Source organism: Candoia aspera, chromosome 2 (assembly GCF_035149785.1).
Source record: "Candoia aspera isolate rCanAsp1 chromosome 2, rCanAsp1.hap2, whole genome shotgun sequence".
NCBI classification, from domain to species: Eukaryota; Metazoa; Chordata; class Lepidosauria; order Squamata; family Boidae; genus Candoia; species Candoia aspera.
The window spans coordinates 153,068,821-153,088,463 of record NC_086154.1 but is presented as its reverse complement, the minus strand read 5'-3'; the positions used below and the strand labels follow the sequence as shown (position 1 = coordinate 153,088,463).

Here is a 19,643-nt window from a genome sequence, read left to right as displayed (position 1 = left end):
CATCCATCCTGAATCCTAATGATGCTCCCCTCTTTGAAGACAGCATTCTTTTGGACCATAATGAGAAACTAGAGATTCACAATAGATGGAGGACAATCTGAAGTCACATGATTCAGAAACCCTTTGCTCAAACTGGGCAGATCTAAGCATGGACAGACTATGTAGGGATCCTAGATGCACCATGAAAGAAAGACAGAATATCAGCTATCATCATAGCCATTGTGAACACTGGAATATCCTTGCATAACAAGCAATAAGCATCTTAAATTTGCACAGGCTTTCCAGATAGTAAATATTCCCCAGTGCCAACTTGTCTGAAAATTCTCAGTTGTGATGCTAGAATCCCTATCAAGTTTTTCCTCAAAGAGGAAAAGAAACAACAAGAGAGAGTCTCAGTTTAAAATGTTTATTGCAGGAAATAAGACCTGCTGGAGAGAAAACAGAGAAAAACATTTGTGATCCATCCACTAGGTGCATGAGGTGGGGTGGTATTTTTGTTTGGGAAGGGGAAAATGGAGGAAGTAACTGAAATACAAAATGACACTGAAGCAGGAAAGGGGTTTTGGTCTCCTTAAGCAATATTGTTGCCTTGGAATAATTTGTTCTTGCGTTAGAGGGGAGTCAAATCTTATAGGATATTCCCACCTATCCCTTGCAGTTTCACCAAATACAAATTACTATAGAAGGCTGAGCAACTGCTTTCTGCTTTTTCTAAATCAGCTGAAGTTGTGCCATCCCAAACAATAAACATAGTCTGCAAGTAAAGGTATGTTTTTCAGAGTCTCAAGCAACCTTACTTGTTCACATACCCCACCCAATACAGCAACAAGGAAGTAGAGGATGTGATTCTACTCACAAAGTCTAATGCTTCCAAGGGCATCTGGGTAACATCTACCCTCAAGAAATGGGAAAATTAAAACTGTTTAACAAGGAGGTAGTTGAACTGGACATAGTTATGGCAGAAAATGAACAACCGATGTGAGTTTTGCCTCTGAACCAGGTCTCATAAGACAATCCATGTGTAGCGCTCATTGTCTGCTAGGAATTTTAACGAGCAACCTGTAGTTACAAAGAAAAAAAGTTAGCCAGGAATTAGTGTCCTTGCCACCCATCAAAAGACAAGTCTCTCCAAAACCAGCTATACTGTATTATAAAGTCATCCTGGGTGGAATTTCTGAACTCTGTTCTCTGAAACCAGAAACTAAGAAGGTAATTAACTGCCACCACTTCATGGGCCATGATCATCCAAAGAACAGGAATACCCCAAAATCAAGACAGACATCCCTCCTCTGTTTAGCATTACAAATTTTCTAGAAAAAGTATCCTAAAATCGTTTCATGAAGAATGTCAGAGACAGAAAGCACCATGCATTTCTTTGATTGAAAGCTAGCTGTTATGTCAATATTGGTCAGCCAACTGAATCCACTAACTGTAACGAAACCTTCAAAAGAGAAAGACAGAAGATACCTTTGTGAAGGGCCTCATTGGTCATTCTGTTGACATAGCGAACACTGCTCTCTGGTACAAGCCACTTCATTACCATGTCCACACAGCTTTTCCGGTAGGAGCTCCATACACTGCCACTTAGAGAGGCAGGGACTAGGATTAGTTAGTAAGCCCAGACTTCACACAGGGTCGTTTTGACAGCATTTAGAATCATGGAAAAACACGAATCTTTCCCTCAACCTGCCCTTAAATGTAGGATCATCAGAACAAGTGACAGACTGTAATTTAAATTTAATTAATCCTTTACTTCTGCCAATATAAAACAATGGCTACCATTCACTTCCATGGGGAGAAGCAAAATGGAATGTTTTGAAAAATCTTTGCAGAAAGGAAAATATGTCCCTTGTCAAATGTCTGAGGAAAGAGAACGGGAGGACTGAGTTTCATTGAAAAGACTGCAATAGAAAAATGGTAAGAAATAATTCAAGGATAAATATATCCCCAGGAAAGTAGCAGGTCAACCCTGTTTTACCTGGTCTGCCCTTTGACTTCTGTGAGGTCTCCCACACTGACGGTGACAAAGATGCCAGTATTCAGATCCCATGCTACTTTGAGGCTGGTGTGGTATGTCTTTGGTCTGCAGATGGTAAGAAAGATTAGACGACCCACAAAGACAAATAATGCACCTACTTGTCTCAACATAGTTTTCCCAACCTTATGCATCTGCTCCCAAGAAATTCTTTGCACATGTGGGTACCATACACTGTCACCAAACAATCAAGATTATCTTTTAACACCTGGGATATAGTATTTTAAATATCTGGTAGAACTGTGTAAATCTTCAGATTTGGTCTAGAAGTAATGCTTCAGAATATGCAGAAACGTGAACACAGCACTTCTCTTTATGCTCTTTAAAGCAGTCACGCCTCTTTCCAGAATTGCATGGCTGCTGCAGGAAGGCTTGTGCAGCAGCCACACAATCCTGGAAACAGATTTAAAGAACTGCCTAGCCTGGGACTGGACTCACCTGAGCTGTCCCTCTTCATCTGGAGAAGGAAAGGCTAGCAGCAAGAGTCCAATATTGATGATGACTTGATTAGTTTCTGGACACACCTAAAAAGACAAGTTTAACAGCTTGATAAGAACTGAATATGCTGCACTTGGCTGGAGTACAAGGTTCCATTCTTATTTGCTTATCTAAGGTGAACCCAAGGCTAAAGTTGAAAGGAACTTAAGAAAACAAAGGGGACTCTCTCAAGGTTTTTCTTAGGCCATTCCAAGTCCCTGTGCTACATGAGACACACAGTAGGATTTTTAAATCTGTCACAAAATAGAAAGAAGTACTGCAAGCAGGAACCCTGGAATTTCAAAACATTGAGATACAAGCCATCAGTTGGTCAGCTATCCATATCATCTATGTCAGTTTTTTCTGAATGAATGATAAAAATGTTTCCCTTCTCTGCCCCTTACTAGTCAGAGACTTCTCTGAAGTAAAGTTCTTTTTCTATTCAAATCAGCCATTCTGAAATGACACACAAGAAGATGTTGTGTAGGGTGAAATGAGCCAGCAATCCCCAATAAAATCATCACACTGTTAATATCAATTAAATGTTGCCTGTACAACCTTATTCCAAATTTTACATTCCTTACTATTCCAATCTGCGTAAGTCATAAACTGATACTCACAGGCCACCTTGAACAGGAAAGGTTAGAACTGACGGGAGACAGTACAATTTGGCACTGAATACAATCAGGCAACAATACTTAAACCAGAGCTTTTAAATAACACTTGGCACTACTGATTAGAATAGTCAACATGAAGCATACTGGGAACATTTATCTTCTCACTAATGATGGAAGCATGACTCAAAGCCTTGTTCCACAGAAATTCTGATTTTTTAAAATCATTATTTCTTTGTTCCAATAAACCGGACTGCTGAGAACTCTTACTAAGAACAGGTCAATATAAGCTCAATGCAGACAAGAAGAGTTGATCCCAGTGCTGTACTTGTTTGGACTGCTGTTGTAGCTTGATCAGATTGCAGCTGTAGCCCAGAATTGTTTTTGTGAGCCAAATCATCCTTTGTGTTTACTGCTAGAAGAGATATCTAGCTTTTGTTATTCATGTCTGTCTGATTTCCACATTGCATAATCATCATGCATTACAGGAAGTTTCGAAAAACTTCCAGACCGCCCCCAGAATGGCTGGATTGGAAGAAGAATGGATAGTTTTATAGAGTTCTCAGAATTTGTATCTTCTGCATTTCTAGTTCTAACTACTTCAGGAAATGCTCATCTTCTCTATTCTTTTTTAAAGACCTATGAGGTTCTTCTCCAAGAAGCATTTTTCCATAAATCAAGATGGACATTATCTGTCTGTCTGTCTGTCTGTCTACAGTTGCAACCATGAGACTTTTTTACTCTCCTGAATAGTTAAGATTTACTCTCCACAGTTAAATGCACATGCATGTTATTACCTTAGCTGTAAGCTACTTTGGGAACATCTGTGTTAAAAAGCCATTATCAAATGTAAATAGAAGCAAGTTCTATTAGGGATGAGCTCAAATTCTGCAGGGAAACCACCTCTCTCCTCTTAACTATGTGCTCTTCCTCTTGGACTGTAAAAATGCAGTAATTCTTTAGCACACTCTTTCTTTAATAAGGTGTCCTCCAGAGGCAGAATACAACTCTCATAATTCCCATTTATTAATGCAATGGACATCGTAAATATGACTCAATAGGAAATATTGTCCAACATTTATGGAGGGCAGTATGTTGCAAAAAATCTGGTCTAGAACACTGTCCATTGGCACTGTTTTTAATTATACCATGTGACATCCTCAGGGAGTCCATTTCCACTCCTTCTTTTCAGACAGACAGCAGCAGCAGCTTGTCTCATACCCATTCTGTAGTCAAAAACAAATCATGACATATATGGACCAATTTCGTGAAAGGTCAGGGCCTTTATTATTTAAGGATAAATAAGAGAAATCTTTCCATGTTTAATTAGATATAACTATTTCAAGCTCTGTTGACAGTCAAGGGGCAGGGGTAAACTTGCAGGTCAATACCCAGCGCTCTGGCTGAAGGTGCTGCTATAGTGAATATTAGCCAAAAATGATTTAAGTATTTAAAGTGTATGTCCCATTATCTTCAAAAACAAATCAGAAATCTAAAATTAGCCAGAGATAATCAAGTCCTTCCTCAGATGTCAGATTGGAGAATAGCATCTGCATTTTTTTAAAGAGCCAAGAAGCAGTAATAGATTTGTTCAAGACCAAAAGGAACATTCTGTTCTAAAATAAGATATTAAACATAAACCTATCATATTCCTACCTCCAAGATGACAATGTCATAGTCACTGAAGGAACAAAACTGCTTAGACCATGAAGCATCGTTTCGAATCACTTCATTAATGACATATTCAAAATCCAAAGTCAGCTGCTCCACTGTTAAATATTGGCCCTGGAAAGGCAAAGAGAGACACAGCAGGGGGAAGAATTTGTACCAATCGTTTCTGGCAGAGCCTACTCTTTAGCAAGACAGCTTTTAATTTTCAGAAAGTCAGTATACAAACAAATATAACTACTCCTCTTTTTAAACCTCCAACTCCAAGAACATCAATAGTCCCCTGTCCCAATTCATTTTTCCCTATCAGCGAGCTATCTTGTGCAAAGTCTACACAATCTTAAACTGGCAGCCAGAAAAATCTGGACACTGTTGAGTGTCCCTGGCCACCACAAGTTACTCCAAACTCTTATTTATAAAGTATTGTACAAAACGAACTTGGAATCTAACACAGCTTTGAATTATGGCAAGGATTAGTAAAACACATATCTATAGGGGAGAGGGGAATATGAAGAAGAGCAGGTGCATAGTTGGAAAACATGATAATTACAATTGGTCTTCAAAGTATATTGTTTATTTCACAATTTCAGATCAAGTATCATCTAGGGCCTTTAATGAATTCTGCTTAAAAGTTTAGTATGCTGTTATTGCAATAGTTGCCTAAATACTGTATTATAGGTAATACTTTTCTGCACATTGATTATTTTGCCTTTCACATATAGAATCTCCCCTCTCTGATTTGGACAGAATCAACCTCAATAACTATTTTAAATGGAAGCTTTAAAATTTCATTTAAATAAACAATTATGGTGGACTTTTCTTTCCAGGAGAGGTTCAAACTTTAACTGGAATACAACACAACATATAAAAGACAAAAGTATCACTTCTGAAAACTGAATCCAGGAACTCCACATATAAGCTAAGCTAAATACTGCTTTCCTGTGTAAAGACTGAACATCTTTCAAATCTAACAGACTGGCAAATCACTCCCATTCACACATCAAGTTAATTTTGTAGTCTTTATATATTTTGGCTATGGTCTAGCCCTTATATGAAAGTCCTCTAACTGATAAATTACAAGTCTAGTTCACAGAACATGCTAAGCCATGTTTAACCATCATTTACAGAATAAACCACAACTGGTTGGGCTCACACAACCCATAAACCATGATTAACTATACTATAGTGACCATAACAACCTAAGATAAAATCAAACAAACTGCATAATGTTTGTTAAACTGGCAACTAAACCAAAGGTGCTTGAAAATATAAACTGGAAACATTTGAATGTGTTAAGTGTAAATGGGAAGCTTGCTGAAAAGCAAATTGATTTGATTTAAATAATCACTCAATGAGTTCAAGACATCTCCCTAAACAAAGCCACTATATTTCAACTAATCAGGCTGCATTACAAAAAAGTCATTATTAATGAGGTCAGATTTCCTCAAGAATAATGATTTAATGGTCTTTCCCAAACTAAGAGCAACATCTCTTTCTCTAGGATCAGGAGATTCCTAGAAACGACTCTTACCTGACAAACAGCCTTCTCCTTCAAGAGCTTCAAATTTCTTCCTAGGAGGTCTGTCACAACAAATGGCAAGGAGATTTTGTCATCTTCATATTCTGAAATGAAAAACAATGTGAAGTCAAGTAAAAAATAACTGCATGGAGCACCAAAAGAACTGACTTCAAAAAGATCTTTTGCAGAAAACTCAAGAATACAGAATTTAAAAAACCCTAAAAGGGAACCAAAACCAGAAGAAGCAGATGTATTGGAACAGGATGCTTCAAAGAGATCTTGTCTCCCTTTTGATTATCTAAGGCTAATGTGGTTATTATTCCAAAGCACCCAATAGCTACTGGTAGATCTTTGCTTTTTTCAAATCTGTTATATTAGGTTTTCTCATATCTTGTAACTACTAATTCCATGTGCTAATATTCTTGCTTTGGATAATTTATTTATATGATTTATATAGTGCCTCAATCCAAATAAGGTTCTAAAAATGTCCTATCACTAGAGTTCAAGACAAATTTATGAACAATAAAATAACTTAAACTATGTTTTTAGTATTTTTGAACAGGCCAAGTGTTTGCACTGTAGAATAGAAAGAACTAACAGACTTCAATCTGCAGTTGCCTACTTGACTGGCTTCATTGCCGAAATTTATTTTTGTGTTCTGCATAGTTCTGGCAGGGTACCATGATAAAACTTGCAAAGAGAACACACTTTGTGAATCTACTCTGAAAAGCAGCCAGTCAGCATTAATCTCTCCCAGATTCCAATTTTTAACACAGTACATGAACTGTACTGTATTCAAGAGGAACTTGTCACTATGAATATTTAAAAAAAAAAAACACTTGCTGGTTATATGGAGAAAAACCTGTTGCACAAATCCATCTGCACATACCAGTTCTTCTTATTAAATTTGTAAAACTAAATCAGACACACTCCAGCCAATGTATCAGCTCAAATTTCTGCCTATTCTGACTGCATTCTAATGGTAAAAGGCAAAAATGTATACATCAAATATTTAAATACATAGCAGGGCTAACAATGCAGAGACTGAAATTTTAGCTTTTAAGAAAACCAGAAATTTTATCAGCAAAGGAATTGGCTGATAGGCTGATTAAATAACTATGGCTCTCCCCTGGGCAAGAAAGAGAGCAAATGCATCAATCAATTAGAGACGTGAAAAGCTAGAACGAACACGAGGGAAAACAGGGTTAAAGGGATAAAACAAAGCAACCGGAAGGAAATAAGCTTTTCTCAGTTTTTCCTGGCCTTCATATAGTGCCAGGCAATTATAGCATTCACATTGCTAACAAGAGGACAGAAGTGTGACTGCAGTAGACGGCTAGATGCACAAGATGCCTTTTTATAACTCCTATGGATAGCAGATAAGAGAGGTACATTTTATGAGAAGGGATACCATGATGCAGCCAAAAACATTCATCTGGTAAAATGGCATCATGGCTGCATTCTCCGTCAGCAGAACCATGTTGTCATAGCCAACTCAAGCACAAAGCCCACAGCCTGATACCATTAGGATTCTCACTTGAAGCAGAGTTTCTCAAAAATGTATCTTTACTTTTGCTTTCCATATTCCTCTGGCTGGTCTAACAATTATTTAAGAACCAGCAAATATTAGCAAAATGCAGTACCCTAACTATGTTATACAATCAGAAATGATCAGATCTCTCAGAATGGCCAAGGTCCAGAATTTTCTTCCTAGACAAGTTTCAAAATCCATGCATGCAAAAATACTGCAGTTCTCCACCATTCACATGTTACAGAGAGCAGTGAACAACCTGTGACTGCATTACACATAAAAAAAGAAATGTTTCAGGGTATATAAAACAACATCCACAGAATCTATTATAAATTTCAACAGGTTTGAAATTGTATGGGAATGACGGGCAGAAAGAAGCATCCCTCTACTTCACTTTGGCTGTTTGCACAACATGCTGAACTGTGTCTGTGGGAAGGGGCTTAGTTTGAATGGGAAAACAGCACAAATTGACCCAGCCAATTAACACTAAAGGAATCATTAAGCACAAAGAGCTGCAGTTTTGGGAGGGCTAATGTAACTCCCCCCCACCCAAAGTGGCCAGGAAAAAGGCACTCCTTCTCCTAAGACCTTTGGGTATTACTTATTTCTATGAGAAAGGTATGTGAGTAAAAAATGGCAGAAATGGATGGGGGAATATCTTCAGCCCTCAACTCTATTAACAGCAACACCCATCATGTCATGTGGATTTTCAATATTTTTTGTGTGTGCTGTTGCACAAAAATGCATACTTGCACAAGGAATGACAGCTTTCCAAGCTGTTTTGCATGAGCAGAAAGGACTATAAAAGGACAATACAGTCAGAGCCATCCCAACTCAGACCTGCTGAAGTGTGGTAAGATCAATTGCTTGGGGAAAGGGATGACTTGATCAGCCATGTAATGGGAATATGGCCTCTGAGATGCAGAACTAGGGAGGCATTTCGGTGGCCCAAGGCTGAAGCTTCTTGCTCCTTCCTATGGCCAATACATTATCTAAGTTAATTATACCAGCACTCCTGCTTAACTGATTCAGATCACAGAACTCAACTTTTTTTAGCAAGGAATTTGATTTTTTTGCGTCTGTCTGTCTGTCGATACTTATTTCCAATACTATAGGTGGACTAATAAACATGTACACCCAATATTATCACATCCCAGTGATATTTTTCTTCAAGTTCTCAGTATGAGAATAAATTACTCAATCATGGATATTATTTTTAAGCTGCAGGCTGTAGCAGGCCCCAAAATTATAAATGAGTCAGTGCTAGATCTATTAGCTGTTATACAAATAGAATGGGCAATTAGGATCCATGCCTCAGAACAGTTGCATTTCAGCATTACAGACAGACTATAAGGAGCAACTTTTAAATCTGTTTCATTGTGCTGGATATTTCTGGATAAAAAGAATGCTCATGAAGGTGTGCTGTAGCATCTATCTTCTGCTAGCCTTAGTTTAAAAGGCTGGGTGAAGTGAGAAAGGAAAACTCGTGTAACAAGAGGTGACACAGTGAGGAAGCCATTGTTTATGGCTGTACAATGGGGATGGTGCAGGAGACATTCCCAAGGCTGGAGGAAGTAGCCTTCCCTTGTTCAAATGCAGTGTGGGTGACAACCTGAGACTCTATGGGAAAGAGTGCCTATCCACTGGAGAATATGGAAGTCCATTTTTTCACTAACCTTTGGGTCATGCCTACAAATCCTGACATCAGAAATCCAAAATCTACTACCGAATTCTTCCCCACACTCACCACTCACCATCCTCTGCCTCAGAGGAATCACTGGGCTCCAGGACATAGCGCAGTTTGGTATAGTTCACATAGCCTGGCTCAGCTGGCAGACTTTCCAGTTCAAAATTGGCTATGGGAGATTCTTTGGGGGAGTTCCCCATATCAGAAATGCTCCCAGTCCCAGATGATGTGGAACTATGAGCAACGCTGCCATGCAAGCAAGATTCCAAAGTCTTCCTCAGATCCCAAGAGCCTAAAGCATCCTGGCCCAGAGCACCCGAGTCAAGGAGGCACTTGAGCCCATTGGCTGCTGCTTCTTGTTCTTCTTCTACTGGTGCACTGCCTCTGGCTTCCTTGGCCCTTCGGAAGATGTCTGCAACAAATTCCTTTGCCATAGCTACAGCAGGTGAGACGTGGGTGTCTATGTCCTGTGGAGGCACTGCAATAGGCTGCATCAATGCAGTCCCACTCTGGCAAGAGCAGCTGTCTCTTTCCAACCCTTCCTCTAAGCCCGCAGGACAAGGTGAGATAAGTGATGTGTGGCTGACTTCCACAACAGGGGGCCGGGTCTGGCGACTCCTGTCATAAAGGATTTGGCAGAAGTTGCTGTCGTCTAAAAGGAAGCAACAACAACAAAATCAGAAGTGCTGCACAATTTCTACAGCACATCTTCAACATTTTCAAGGGCTATTAGTAGTATGTTGCTGACTGAAATCTACTCAGAAACCAATAAATAAATGAATATACAGTATGTATACAGTATGTTTGTTGCGTCACCTATGCCTTTGTCATCCTTCCCCACTGACGAGCTGGGCTTTAGTCTGTTCTCCAGCAAAGCTATTTAAAAAAATATAGACTCAATAGCTATGACAATGAGCATTCCATGACCAAGCAATCAAAGAAATTAATTCAGAGATAGATCATACATACTGCACAAGCACCATAATTTCCATTTCTTGCACTGCTTTTGAAGATCCATAACAGAGAAAACACTGAGTTACATAGACCAATTACGAAAACAGCTAGTAGCAAGCTTGTCTTGAACAGAAGTCCAGAGCATATTTTGTATTTGAATAATCCTTGATTTTCAACAGCTGTGGTAATTCGGGGGCAGAGGGGCATCAAGTCCCCTCTCCAATTAATTTTTATGAGGAACCTGAAATGCTGTATTTGGGGATATTACCAGTGCGGGCAAGACTTGCCTATCACTGCTCTTAAACAGTGCAGTTTGAACTTAAAAGTTCAAAAACTCCCAGAGATCTCAAAAGAATGATTTATTCTGATAAAAACTCCTGACTTACTCAATGATTTGATCTGGATCACATCCAACTTGATTCTGATAGGCCTACTATATATTGCATATCCACCCAATGAAGATCCTTATAATCTATAGAACCTATCCACACATGCATTATCAATAATTATTACAATCTTCTTGGTATGACACTTAGAGCTGTGCAGTGTTTCAGGCTTAAATGTAAAAGGGTTCTTTGGACTCTGTGGCAGTGTGAATGCACCATTATCTGTAACTCCTTAATGCAGCTGTGTCTTTTCCCAGGATCACACAGATGCCCTTCACAACTGCTGCATGATCCAGGGACAAATGGTTTAAGGAGTTGCAGACAGGTGCCATGTTTGCATTGTTATGTATCCAAAACACATTTTTGCCTTCAAAGAGCTATAAAGTCCTACCAACACCTTGATTCAAAAGCTGGAATAAGTTTCAAATCCAAGTTGTTACCTCAGTGATACAGGCATAAACTCTAATTTTCATAAGGTAAACCTAATTTTCTTGTAGAGTCCTGGTTCACATTCACTGCACTAAGTTATGGTGTATATATTTACAGTTGACTGAATAAAGCATCCTAAGTTCACACAACATGCTTAGTTAAAACCAAATATATCACATTATTGTCAAACATATTGTATAAACTCTGCCATAATGAACAGCCCCATGAGAGGCTTGAAGGTTTCTCAGCCAAAGAAGTTTGGTGCATCTCAAATTCAGGGTTTCCACAAAATTACAGATGGAGTGGAACTGATCTGCCAAGTGATTTCAACAGATCAAGAAAACTGATTATCCACAGTGTTCTAAGAACATTCTTCTTGATTCCAGGAGTCTTCCCAGCTCTGCTCCTTTTCTCATAAATGGTCTGAATAAATGACGTTCAAGTTAAGGTAGTGGCAGCCTTTCTTCAGGATGTGATTTTTAGTGGAGCATTGAACATTCTGAACTAATTTGAAACATGCTCTTTTGTGTTCAAAGCACCTGTTTCAAGTGTAAAATGGGTTGCTTCAAGCACCTTGGAAGAGTTTCGAAATTGAAACGGCCCTGTCCCAAGTGTGAGACACTCTGATTCAAACTTGAAACACTTCCAAATTGCTCAAAGCAGCGTTTTTCACACAAAAAGCGGCTACTGCATGCCTGAAACAGATCAAATTCACACCAATTCAAATGCAAGAAGATCTATACACACCTAGTCCTTTCCAAAGAGGCTTGCCTGATTCTTTGTCATCTTTCTGAAAGGTGAAAGGTCCCCTGTGCAAGCACCGAGTCATGTCTGACCCTTTGGGGGGATACCGCTTTTGCGACGTTTTCTTGGCAGACTATTCTTTTTAGAACCTAATAAAGCCTTCCCTCCTCTTCCTATCGGCTTTATAGCTGTTTTACCACCTAGATATAATTTTAAATACTGTCATTTTATATTTTTAAGATTGATGGCTATTTTTACTATTTTCTTAACTATTCTGAAACCCTATTAAAGGTAAAGGTTTCCCTTGACGTAAAGTCCAGTCGAATCCGACTCTAGGGGGCGGTGCTCATCTCCGTTTCAAAGCCTTGGAGCCGGCGTTGTCCATAGGACACTTCCGGGTCATGTGGCCAGCATGACTCACAGAACGCCGTTACCTTCCCGCCGAAGCGGTACCAATTAATCTACTCACATTTGCATGTTTTCGAACTGCTTGGTGTGCAGAAGCTGGGACGAGCAACGGGAGCTCACCCCGCCACGCGGTTTCGAACCGCCGACCTTCCGATCGACAGCTCAGCGGTTTAACCCGCAGCGCCACCGCGTCCCTTGAAACCCTATTGAAAAGGTGAAATATAAACATAATTTTTTAAAAAAAACACAGAGAATTCACCCTGGTATGAATTCTTATGAGTACTTAGACTGCTGATTTTAAAATATATTCTATTTCATTGTCAGCAGTAAATATGGAAGTAATTCATGCAAACATGAGGCATTTTTTATTGCTGTCCAGATAGATCTGCAGGGACAACATGAAAAATAAATGTTAAAAGCATAGGCTGAGTATTAGTACAGTGCAAAGTATCTGGATGAAGTGTTTCATGGCATGCAGCAGCACAAACCGAGTACCTCTCTTAATATCCTGAAGGCAACTGTGTCTTCTGCAAGGCTTACGTAGCTGCTTTGGATGTTGTCCTTGGTTGTCTCTGTATAGACAGCTGCTTCACTTTCTTCAGTAAAGATGCAGCTGCTTTAATAATTTGAAGTGAGGTGCTTTGTTTGTGCTCCTGCACACAGGGAAGCGCCTCATTCAAAAGCCCTACACGGCCCTAATGAATATAACGTGCAAAGAAAGGATCAAGCATAACATTACAAACACTAAGGGTTAAGTTAAAGTTCTAACAAAAGGATATGAACAGATAGGGGTGTGAGCTGTTGAACTAGAAATGTCCCATGTCTTGAAAGCTATCAAAAGCCCTATCATTCAGTAAGCTAAGTCTTAAAATAGCTGTGGATTCAGAATGAGCAGGCTGTAGTAAGAAAACAGAATTCATATACTGGCACATCTCTCTCACACGCACATGCAAACACACACACACACCCTTCCCCATTTGCTTACCTGATGTATGCACAGAAACAGCACAGGCAACTAGAGAATAACTGGTGTTAAGCAGCACCACTTGGTCCTTCTTGAGTTGGAATGCTGGCTGAAAGGTGGGGAAAGGATACACCACCTGGTACTTCATGTGCAGCATGAACCCATGCTGCAAGCATTTGGCATTTGGGTCACCTGGGAAGTATATGCAAAGGAGCATCAGAACCAACCCAGAAAAAACTCTCATCAGCTGGGAAAGCACTCCTTAGGAAGATTCTAGTTATATATTTTTATTGTTGAATTAAACTTCCAAGGTGGGGTAATGAGCATCTCTGGAGAATGCATATCATCTGAGTTGTGAAGTCATGCTAATTCTCTAAAATAAGCTCTCTGAAACCATTGATAAGAGTTCAGTTACAATTACTCCCACTGATTAACAGCATCATAAAAAGGAATGTTTCATTTCTATCATATCTGGAAAACTGGAACTGTGCACAAGTATGAAAATATTTTTAAATGATTATTAAACAATAATACTCTGATGATACAGAGATGATGCATTAATCTTAGCATTTTTCTAGCCAGATTCTAGATGTTTCTTTCTCCTACTTACAGTTTTAATCAGTACCTCTGCATACCAATTATTTGCTATTAAATGTAAAAGATTCCCCTCTGTCACTCATGATTAACTTACCTGGATGTACAATGGCCATGTCCCGGCAACTGGGACAGTACACAAAAGGAGGCATAGCAACTGTGCTGATATAGATGTCTCGATGGTTTTCATCACTCATCATCATGTTCATCAGGAGGCCATTGGCTGAACGAGTACTACCAGGACAGAAGTAATAGTGGTCATTTTCAGACAAGGCCATGTACATTTTTGCATCTCTAATTTTCAGTTCTAGCTTCCAAACTGAACTCCAAACCTGTTTAAAAAGCATCTGGCAGACTTGCAAACCCCCAAATTAATCCTCAATAAATTCAGTGACCGTTTTTTCTAGTGTGCAGGAATACAGATTTAACCACTGGTAACAAAACATTATGGTACTCTGCAAAATTCATAAATGTAATTTGTAATCATTCAGAGTTGAGAGATATATTCTTGTTTGTACTCTGCAATGCTTCAGAGTATTGAAAACTCAACTCAAGGGATAATGTCTGTTCCCAAACTTTTCAAATCAGTGTCTGATTTGCTAGATTTTTAGCACTGCTAATACGAAAAAAAAGCATTGTTTTTTCCATATTAGCAATGCTAAAAATTTCCAAGAAATTTTAGCATTGCTAATATGGAACAAAAAGTATAATTTAGAATGCCTCTAACAAGCAGAATGAGTTTGCCTAAGAATATAGCACACAATGCTTTCAAACTCAAAGCTTATTTTACCAAAGAAACTTACTTGAAACCAAAAACAATGACCTTGGAGGAATCACTGGGCCATTCACATACAGTCAAGTAAAGGTCACTATAGATTTCTTCGTCCTGGAATAATCGAACCTGACGGACCTGAAGGAACAAGAAGTTACTTAGTAGAATACAGATTTGCTTTGAAAAGAGATTATTGGGAACTACAACAACAATGACAAAAAAACGTATTAATCTGGAACATCAATCCCAATGTGCTTTGAGGCTGTATAGCCCTGCATCAGAGAATTAATTGTTGCCAAATTTAGTTACATGAAAAAGAAAACCAAATTGTAAAAGACAGCTAATGCAACCTGTTCTGGCTTGCTGGTTACTTAGCATTTGCCAAGAGTATGAAGCAGGACTATGCTTAATCTGACTAGACTAAGGCTCTGACCTACACATACAATTAGCACACATTCAAGGCTAGACTCAGTAAGAAAATGAAGCAATACTATCTGAATCAAATGCAGAGGGAAAGCGGGGGCCCAATTATCAAAATCCCACTCTTCTTCAACTATCATCTGGTAACTGACGTCCTGACGGGTGGACAAAAATTATGGAGGATGAACAAAGACTCTGCACTCCAGTTGCAGGAGTCTTTGGATGCATAGCTGTTTGTTGTATATTTTGGTTTAACTAAGAATACAGTTTCAGAGGGGAATTAATGTGTATCTGATCTAAATAAGATTTTAAAACTCTTCTCTATATTGTTAAGGGTGGCTATTTTATATTCAAATACTATCAAAACATAAACCAGCCCAGAAATCCAGCAATTAGTCCAGGAATCAGGAGTAATCATGTGAATATGGACATCATTTTTTAAAAAATTAAAATGTTAGTGATCTTGGCTAAAAGTTCTCATCTAAAATTTTGAAATATGTCATGAAGGAACACAGAAACGTTGCCAGGCTTGCAAGATTTGGGCATTTGTTTTTATTAATTTAAATTTTTATTAATACTGGAGTTCAATAAACTAGCACAATAAACTATTTGGTGCAATAAACTAGTGCATACATGGAAAGGCCAAAATATAAATGACTGAAGCTAATTTATAATATTTTATTAAAATGCTAAAGAAGTTTGAGGATATTATTTTGGCTAAATTAGATTGTAACCTCCAATGTAAGTTGTACAGTTCTTCAGAAATGTTACTGCCCTAATTTGTCAAAGCTCAAACTAAGACTTAAATTGGTGAAAAAGTATCAAGCACAGATTCAGACAGACAGATGAAAATCTGATATTCAGCCATTTAGAATACACTACAGCTATGGCTTTATACCAAGGTATCTGAAGAACTGCCTCTTCTCATATAAATCTGCTTCATATAAACAGAGGTTCGGTCAACCATACTACCAAGGCCTGTAGTCTATCTGGGACTACTGAAAAGTTAATGCTTACCCATAGAATTAGCTGTCGGGAGAGATTACAGTCTTACTATCTCCCCTTCCCCAGCTTCCTACTAAATGGTGATCTTCCTTAAAAAACAAAACAATGTTCAAGACCAGAATGATTTCCCCCTGCAACTGGTTTTGAAATTAAAAACAAAACAAAACAATACTTTCAGAATTGTTTTACTTTATGATATGCCACAGACATATAGATGTAAATCTATTAAATGAATTTTTTTGGGGGAAAAACAATCCTGCATTTAAAATATTGAAGTAAAAGCTATGCCTCTTCCTTATTTTGGAGATGTTTCTCTTTGTAATTGTCCTTTTTGTGCTATTTTTAATATCAGCTACTATGATGTTTAATGTCCTCTACATATTTTATCATCCCTGCGGCCTAGTCTAATCCAACATCCAACACTGGACCACAATGGCTGATTTCTTTTTAACCTCTGATGGTGCTGTTTAATTTTTCTTATTGACAATTAGTCATCTTCTAGCAGCTTATTAACATGTTTAATTGCTTTATGATTTTTAAATAGCTCCTTTTTTAAAGAAAGGAAAAAGAGTAAAAAGAAATACCATAAATACTTTTTGTACAACTGGCTATTAGGAAAATAAAATTCACTCTGGAATAGGTTACAAAGAAAGCTTCCCATCTGGTTTTGAATTACACAAAAGTAATATCTAAAGATTAGAAACAAACACAAATATCCTGTCCCAGGTGTTCCTGATTATCCACCAGAAAGAAGTATATAAACTACAGGCATGAGGCATTACCATTTGCTTTTCTAATCGGTCATTAAAAATTCTTTGTTAGGCAAGCCGAAGCTCTTAAATACCCACATTTCAAGAAATCAATATACGACAGTCACTAGGATATATAAAACCACATAATAGCAAAGATCCAGCAGGAGCATTCCACAACCGTATCTGTTACTCTACTGCTCTTGTCACAAGCCAGAGCATCCAACCGTTTCATATGAATCCACTCAGAAATCCACACAAGGCTCACATCTGCAGCTCCAGTACAAAGAAAATCACTCTCATTTCAATTCTTTTTCCATTTTTTGCGCTGTTTGAGTCTTTCATAGAGCAAAAATTAAACTTGGGCTTATTACAAAAGGTCAAACTTTGTAACTGTACAAGGCATGGGGATATCTCAGTCCTGTACACCTCGTATGCAGTGTGGTCCATACCATTTTCAGTTTGCTGTGAACATTGAACTCCCACCAATAGAGATGGTAGATGTAGAAAGAGAAATCATCATCTCCACTGCTGCTGGTATAAGACAAGACGTATCTCCCACACTTAGAGAACCCGAGGAAAATATGTCTGCAATGCAAGAAAAGGCAAGCCAGGGTCAGACTGCAGGATTTTCAAATAAGTAATGTACATGAGCAGCTAATCACCTCACACCAAGAAAAATAACTAATCCATAACAATTCAAAGAAAGATCTGAATATAAACTTACCCAGCACACAAGAAATGTTCATCAACAATGCTCTTCAGAGACACGCAAACCCTGGGTGGCAGCTTACGAAAGAGACGAGGTGACAACTGACCACTGATCTGTAAACAGACATCAAAAGATCTCAAATATATACACACTTCCTTTAGCATAGTAGTGGCAAACTTTATTACGATCTTTGGCCAGCATATATACGTAGATGCATATATACATAAAAGGTGATAAAAGTAACAAAAGAAATTAAAAGGTTTAGAAAAAGGAGAGGAAGAGGCGACATTCTGAAGAAATTCAATTTTCTTAGACAGTATTTGCTGCCTCACGCTCACGGCAGTGAGGCAACATTTGGCTACGTTATAGTGAACGTATGATCTGCTAGAAGGTAGGAGACATACTAGTGATAATTTCTCCTTGGGAGTTCCTTTGTGAGGGGCGGAATTAATACATCAAGCAAGTTTGAGTAGAAATTACAATGCAACTGGACTGCACATGCTCCATGGGAGGCACAGGGATAAAGACATTCATGGAAGGAAATTTGTTTTTGGGTATTTACCATCAATGACTGCTGAAGGGAGTGTGTTGACTCTAGCCAGGGCAAATGCTCCGCGATGGCTATGGTTACTAAGGGATTGGCAATAGTCAGCTGGATTGGTGGCAAAAGACAGTCTCCAAGTTTAGCCTTGGTGCTAAACCAGTATCTTGTTGCCATTCTGTGTCAAGGATCTCTCTTTCAGTGAACTTTTTCCCTGATCGTATCCCATCCTTTTTATTGCCTCATTAAATATGCCATAGGCTTTCTCTGTTGGCTATCTTCCAAGTAGATTGGAAGTTATCCCTGCTCACCAGAAATGTCAGACCTGTTAGGTTAAACAGTAGTTTTAGCCAGTAGTTAAAGATAGCAATCTAGATCCTGGCTTCTATCCTTGTAATTCCTAGTTCTGATCTTAAAGTTGTATTTGACACGCATCTGAGGACCTGCATGACTTATCTTAAAAATCTGGATTGTACCCCCTCTGCTGCAGTTAAGTTAGTTAAGGCCCCAGATGAATCCCATATAGTAGTTGTGTCATAACTTTTGCCTCAAATAGTTCAGGGCAGCTGGAATGTAGTGTCTAGTTTCAGAGGAATAAAAGCACAGTATGGCTGTGCCACTCCTTTGGAAACCTGTGATATGTGGGCCAGGTGCAGGTCTCTGCATCCTGATGAATGAAAGGTAACTCCCAAGTAGTCAAAGGACTTGACTTGTTCTATGTTACTGCCATTACGATACCAATTATGAATTTTAGATCTTTTGTTAAAGGTCAGAATTTTTGTTTGATAATTTATTATCAATTTTTCTTTCTCACAATATTGAACCAAGGATCTAAGGACTCTGTACATCCCTATCACAGACAATGACAAAATAACCATACAGGAAAGGCATCCATTGGCTAGTTTTGGAGAATGAAAGTTGCCTTTGTTGAGGCATTCTGTAACTGAGTTTATATAAAAGTTAAAAAGTAATGGAGCAAGGATGCAACCTTGCTTTAACCCTCATGCTGTAATGACTGAATTAGTTAACTGCCCTTGGGAACCACATCTAACCCCCAGATTGTTATTACTATAGAGTTTATCTATATACTATTAAAACTCTCCTGTCTGTCTGTTTGTCACCTTCAAGTGGCTGAAACAGTGTATCATGGGGCAACAATCTTTGGAGCAAGGTACCTCAAATGGGCTAACTTAAAGAATGTGTCTAAAATCCAGGACCCATGACTCCCTTAGAATTGAAATTTCAAGGATCTTCACACCAGCTCTATTCGCAAAGTTGTGGCCATTGCAGCATCGCCATGGTTAACTGCAGTCACATGATTGTGACTTCAGACTACACTTCTCAGAAACCTGTAGGCTACATGACTCAAGGGAAAATGGGAGGGGCATATCCCCACCCTCTTTTCCTCCTTCATCTGGCCCTTGCACCCAATCA

The 19,643-nt window shown here is 38.6% G+C and overlaps 1 protein-coding gene across 1 annotated transcript in view; it reads right to left on the bottom strand.

The window, feature by feature from the left end:
- Window positions 1-390: 390 nt before the first annotated feature.
- Window positions 391-19,643, bottom strand: part of DCAF15 (DDB1 and CUL4 associated factor 15) — a 24,723-nt gene continuing 5,470 nt past the window's right edge. Inside the window, exons 2-13 of the mRNA XM_063294363.1 lie at window positions 17,684-17,781; window positions 17,409-17,544; window positions 14,814-14,920; window positions 14,108-14,244; window positions 13,438-13,608; window positions 9,599-10,183; window positions 6,326-6,417; window positions 4,783-4,911; window positions 2,474-2,559; window positions 1,979-2,083; window positions 1,468-1,583; window positions 391-1,059 (exon numbers count right to left, since the gene is read on the bottom strand). Of these exons, the coding sequence (XP_063150433.1) occupies window positions 1,004-1,059; window positions 1,468-1,583; window positions 1,979-2,083; window positions 2,474-2,559; window positions 4,783-4,911; window positions 6,326-6,417; window positions 9,599-10,183; window positions 13,438-13,608; window positions 14,108-14,244; window positions 14,814-14,920; window positions 17,409-17,544; window positions 17,684-17,781 (1,818 nt within the window). The 3' untranslated portion in view covers window positions 391-1,003. The remainder of the gene's footprint in view (window positions 1,060-1,467; window positions 1,584-1,978; window positions 2,084-2,473; window positions 2,560-4,782; window positions 4,912-6,325; window positions 6,418-9,598; window positions 10,184-13,437; window positions 13,609-14,107; window positions 14,245-14,813; window positions 14,921-17,408; window positions 17,545-17,683; window positions 17,782-19,643) is intronic.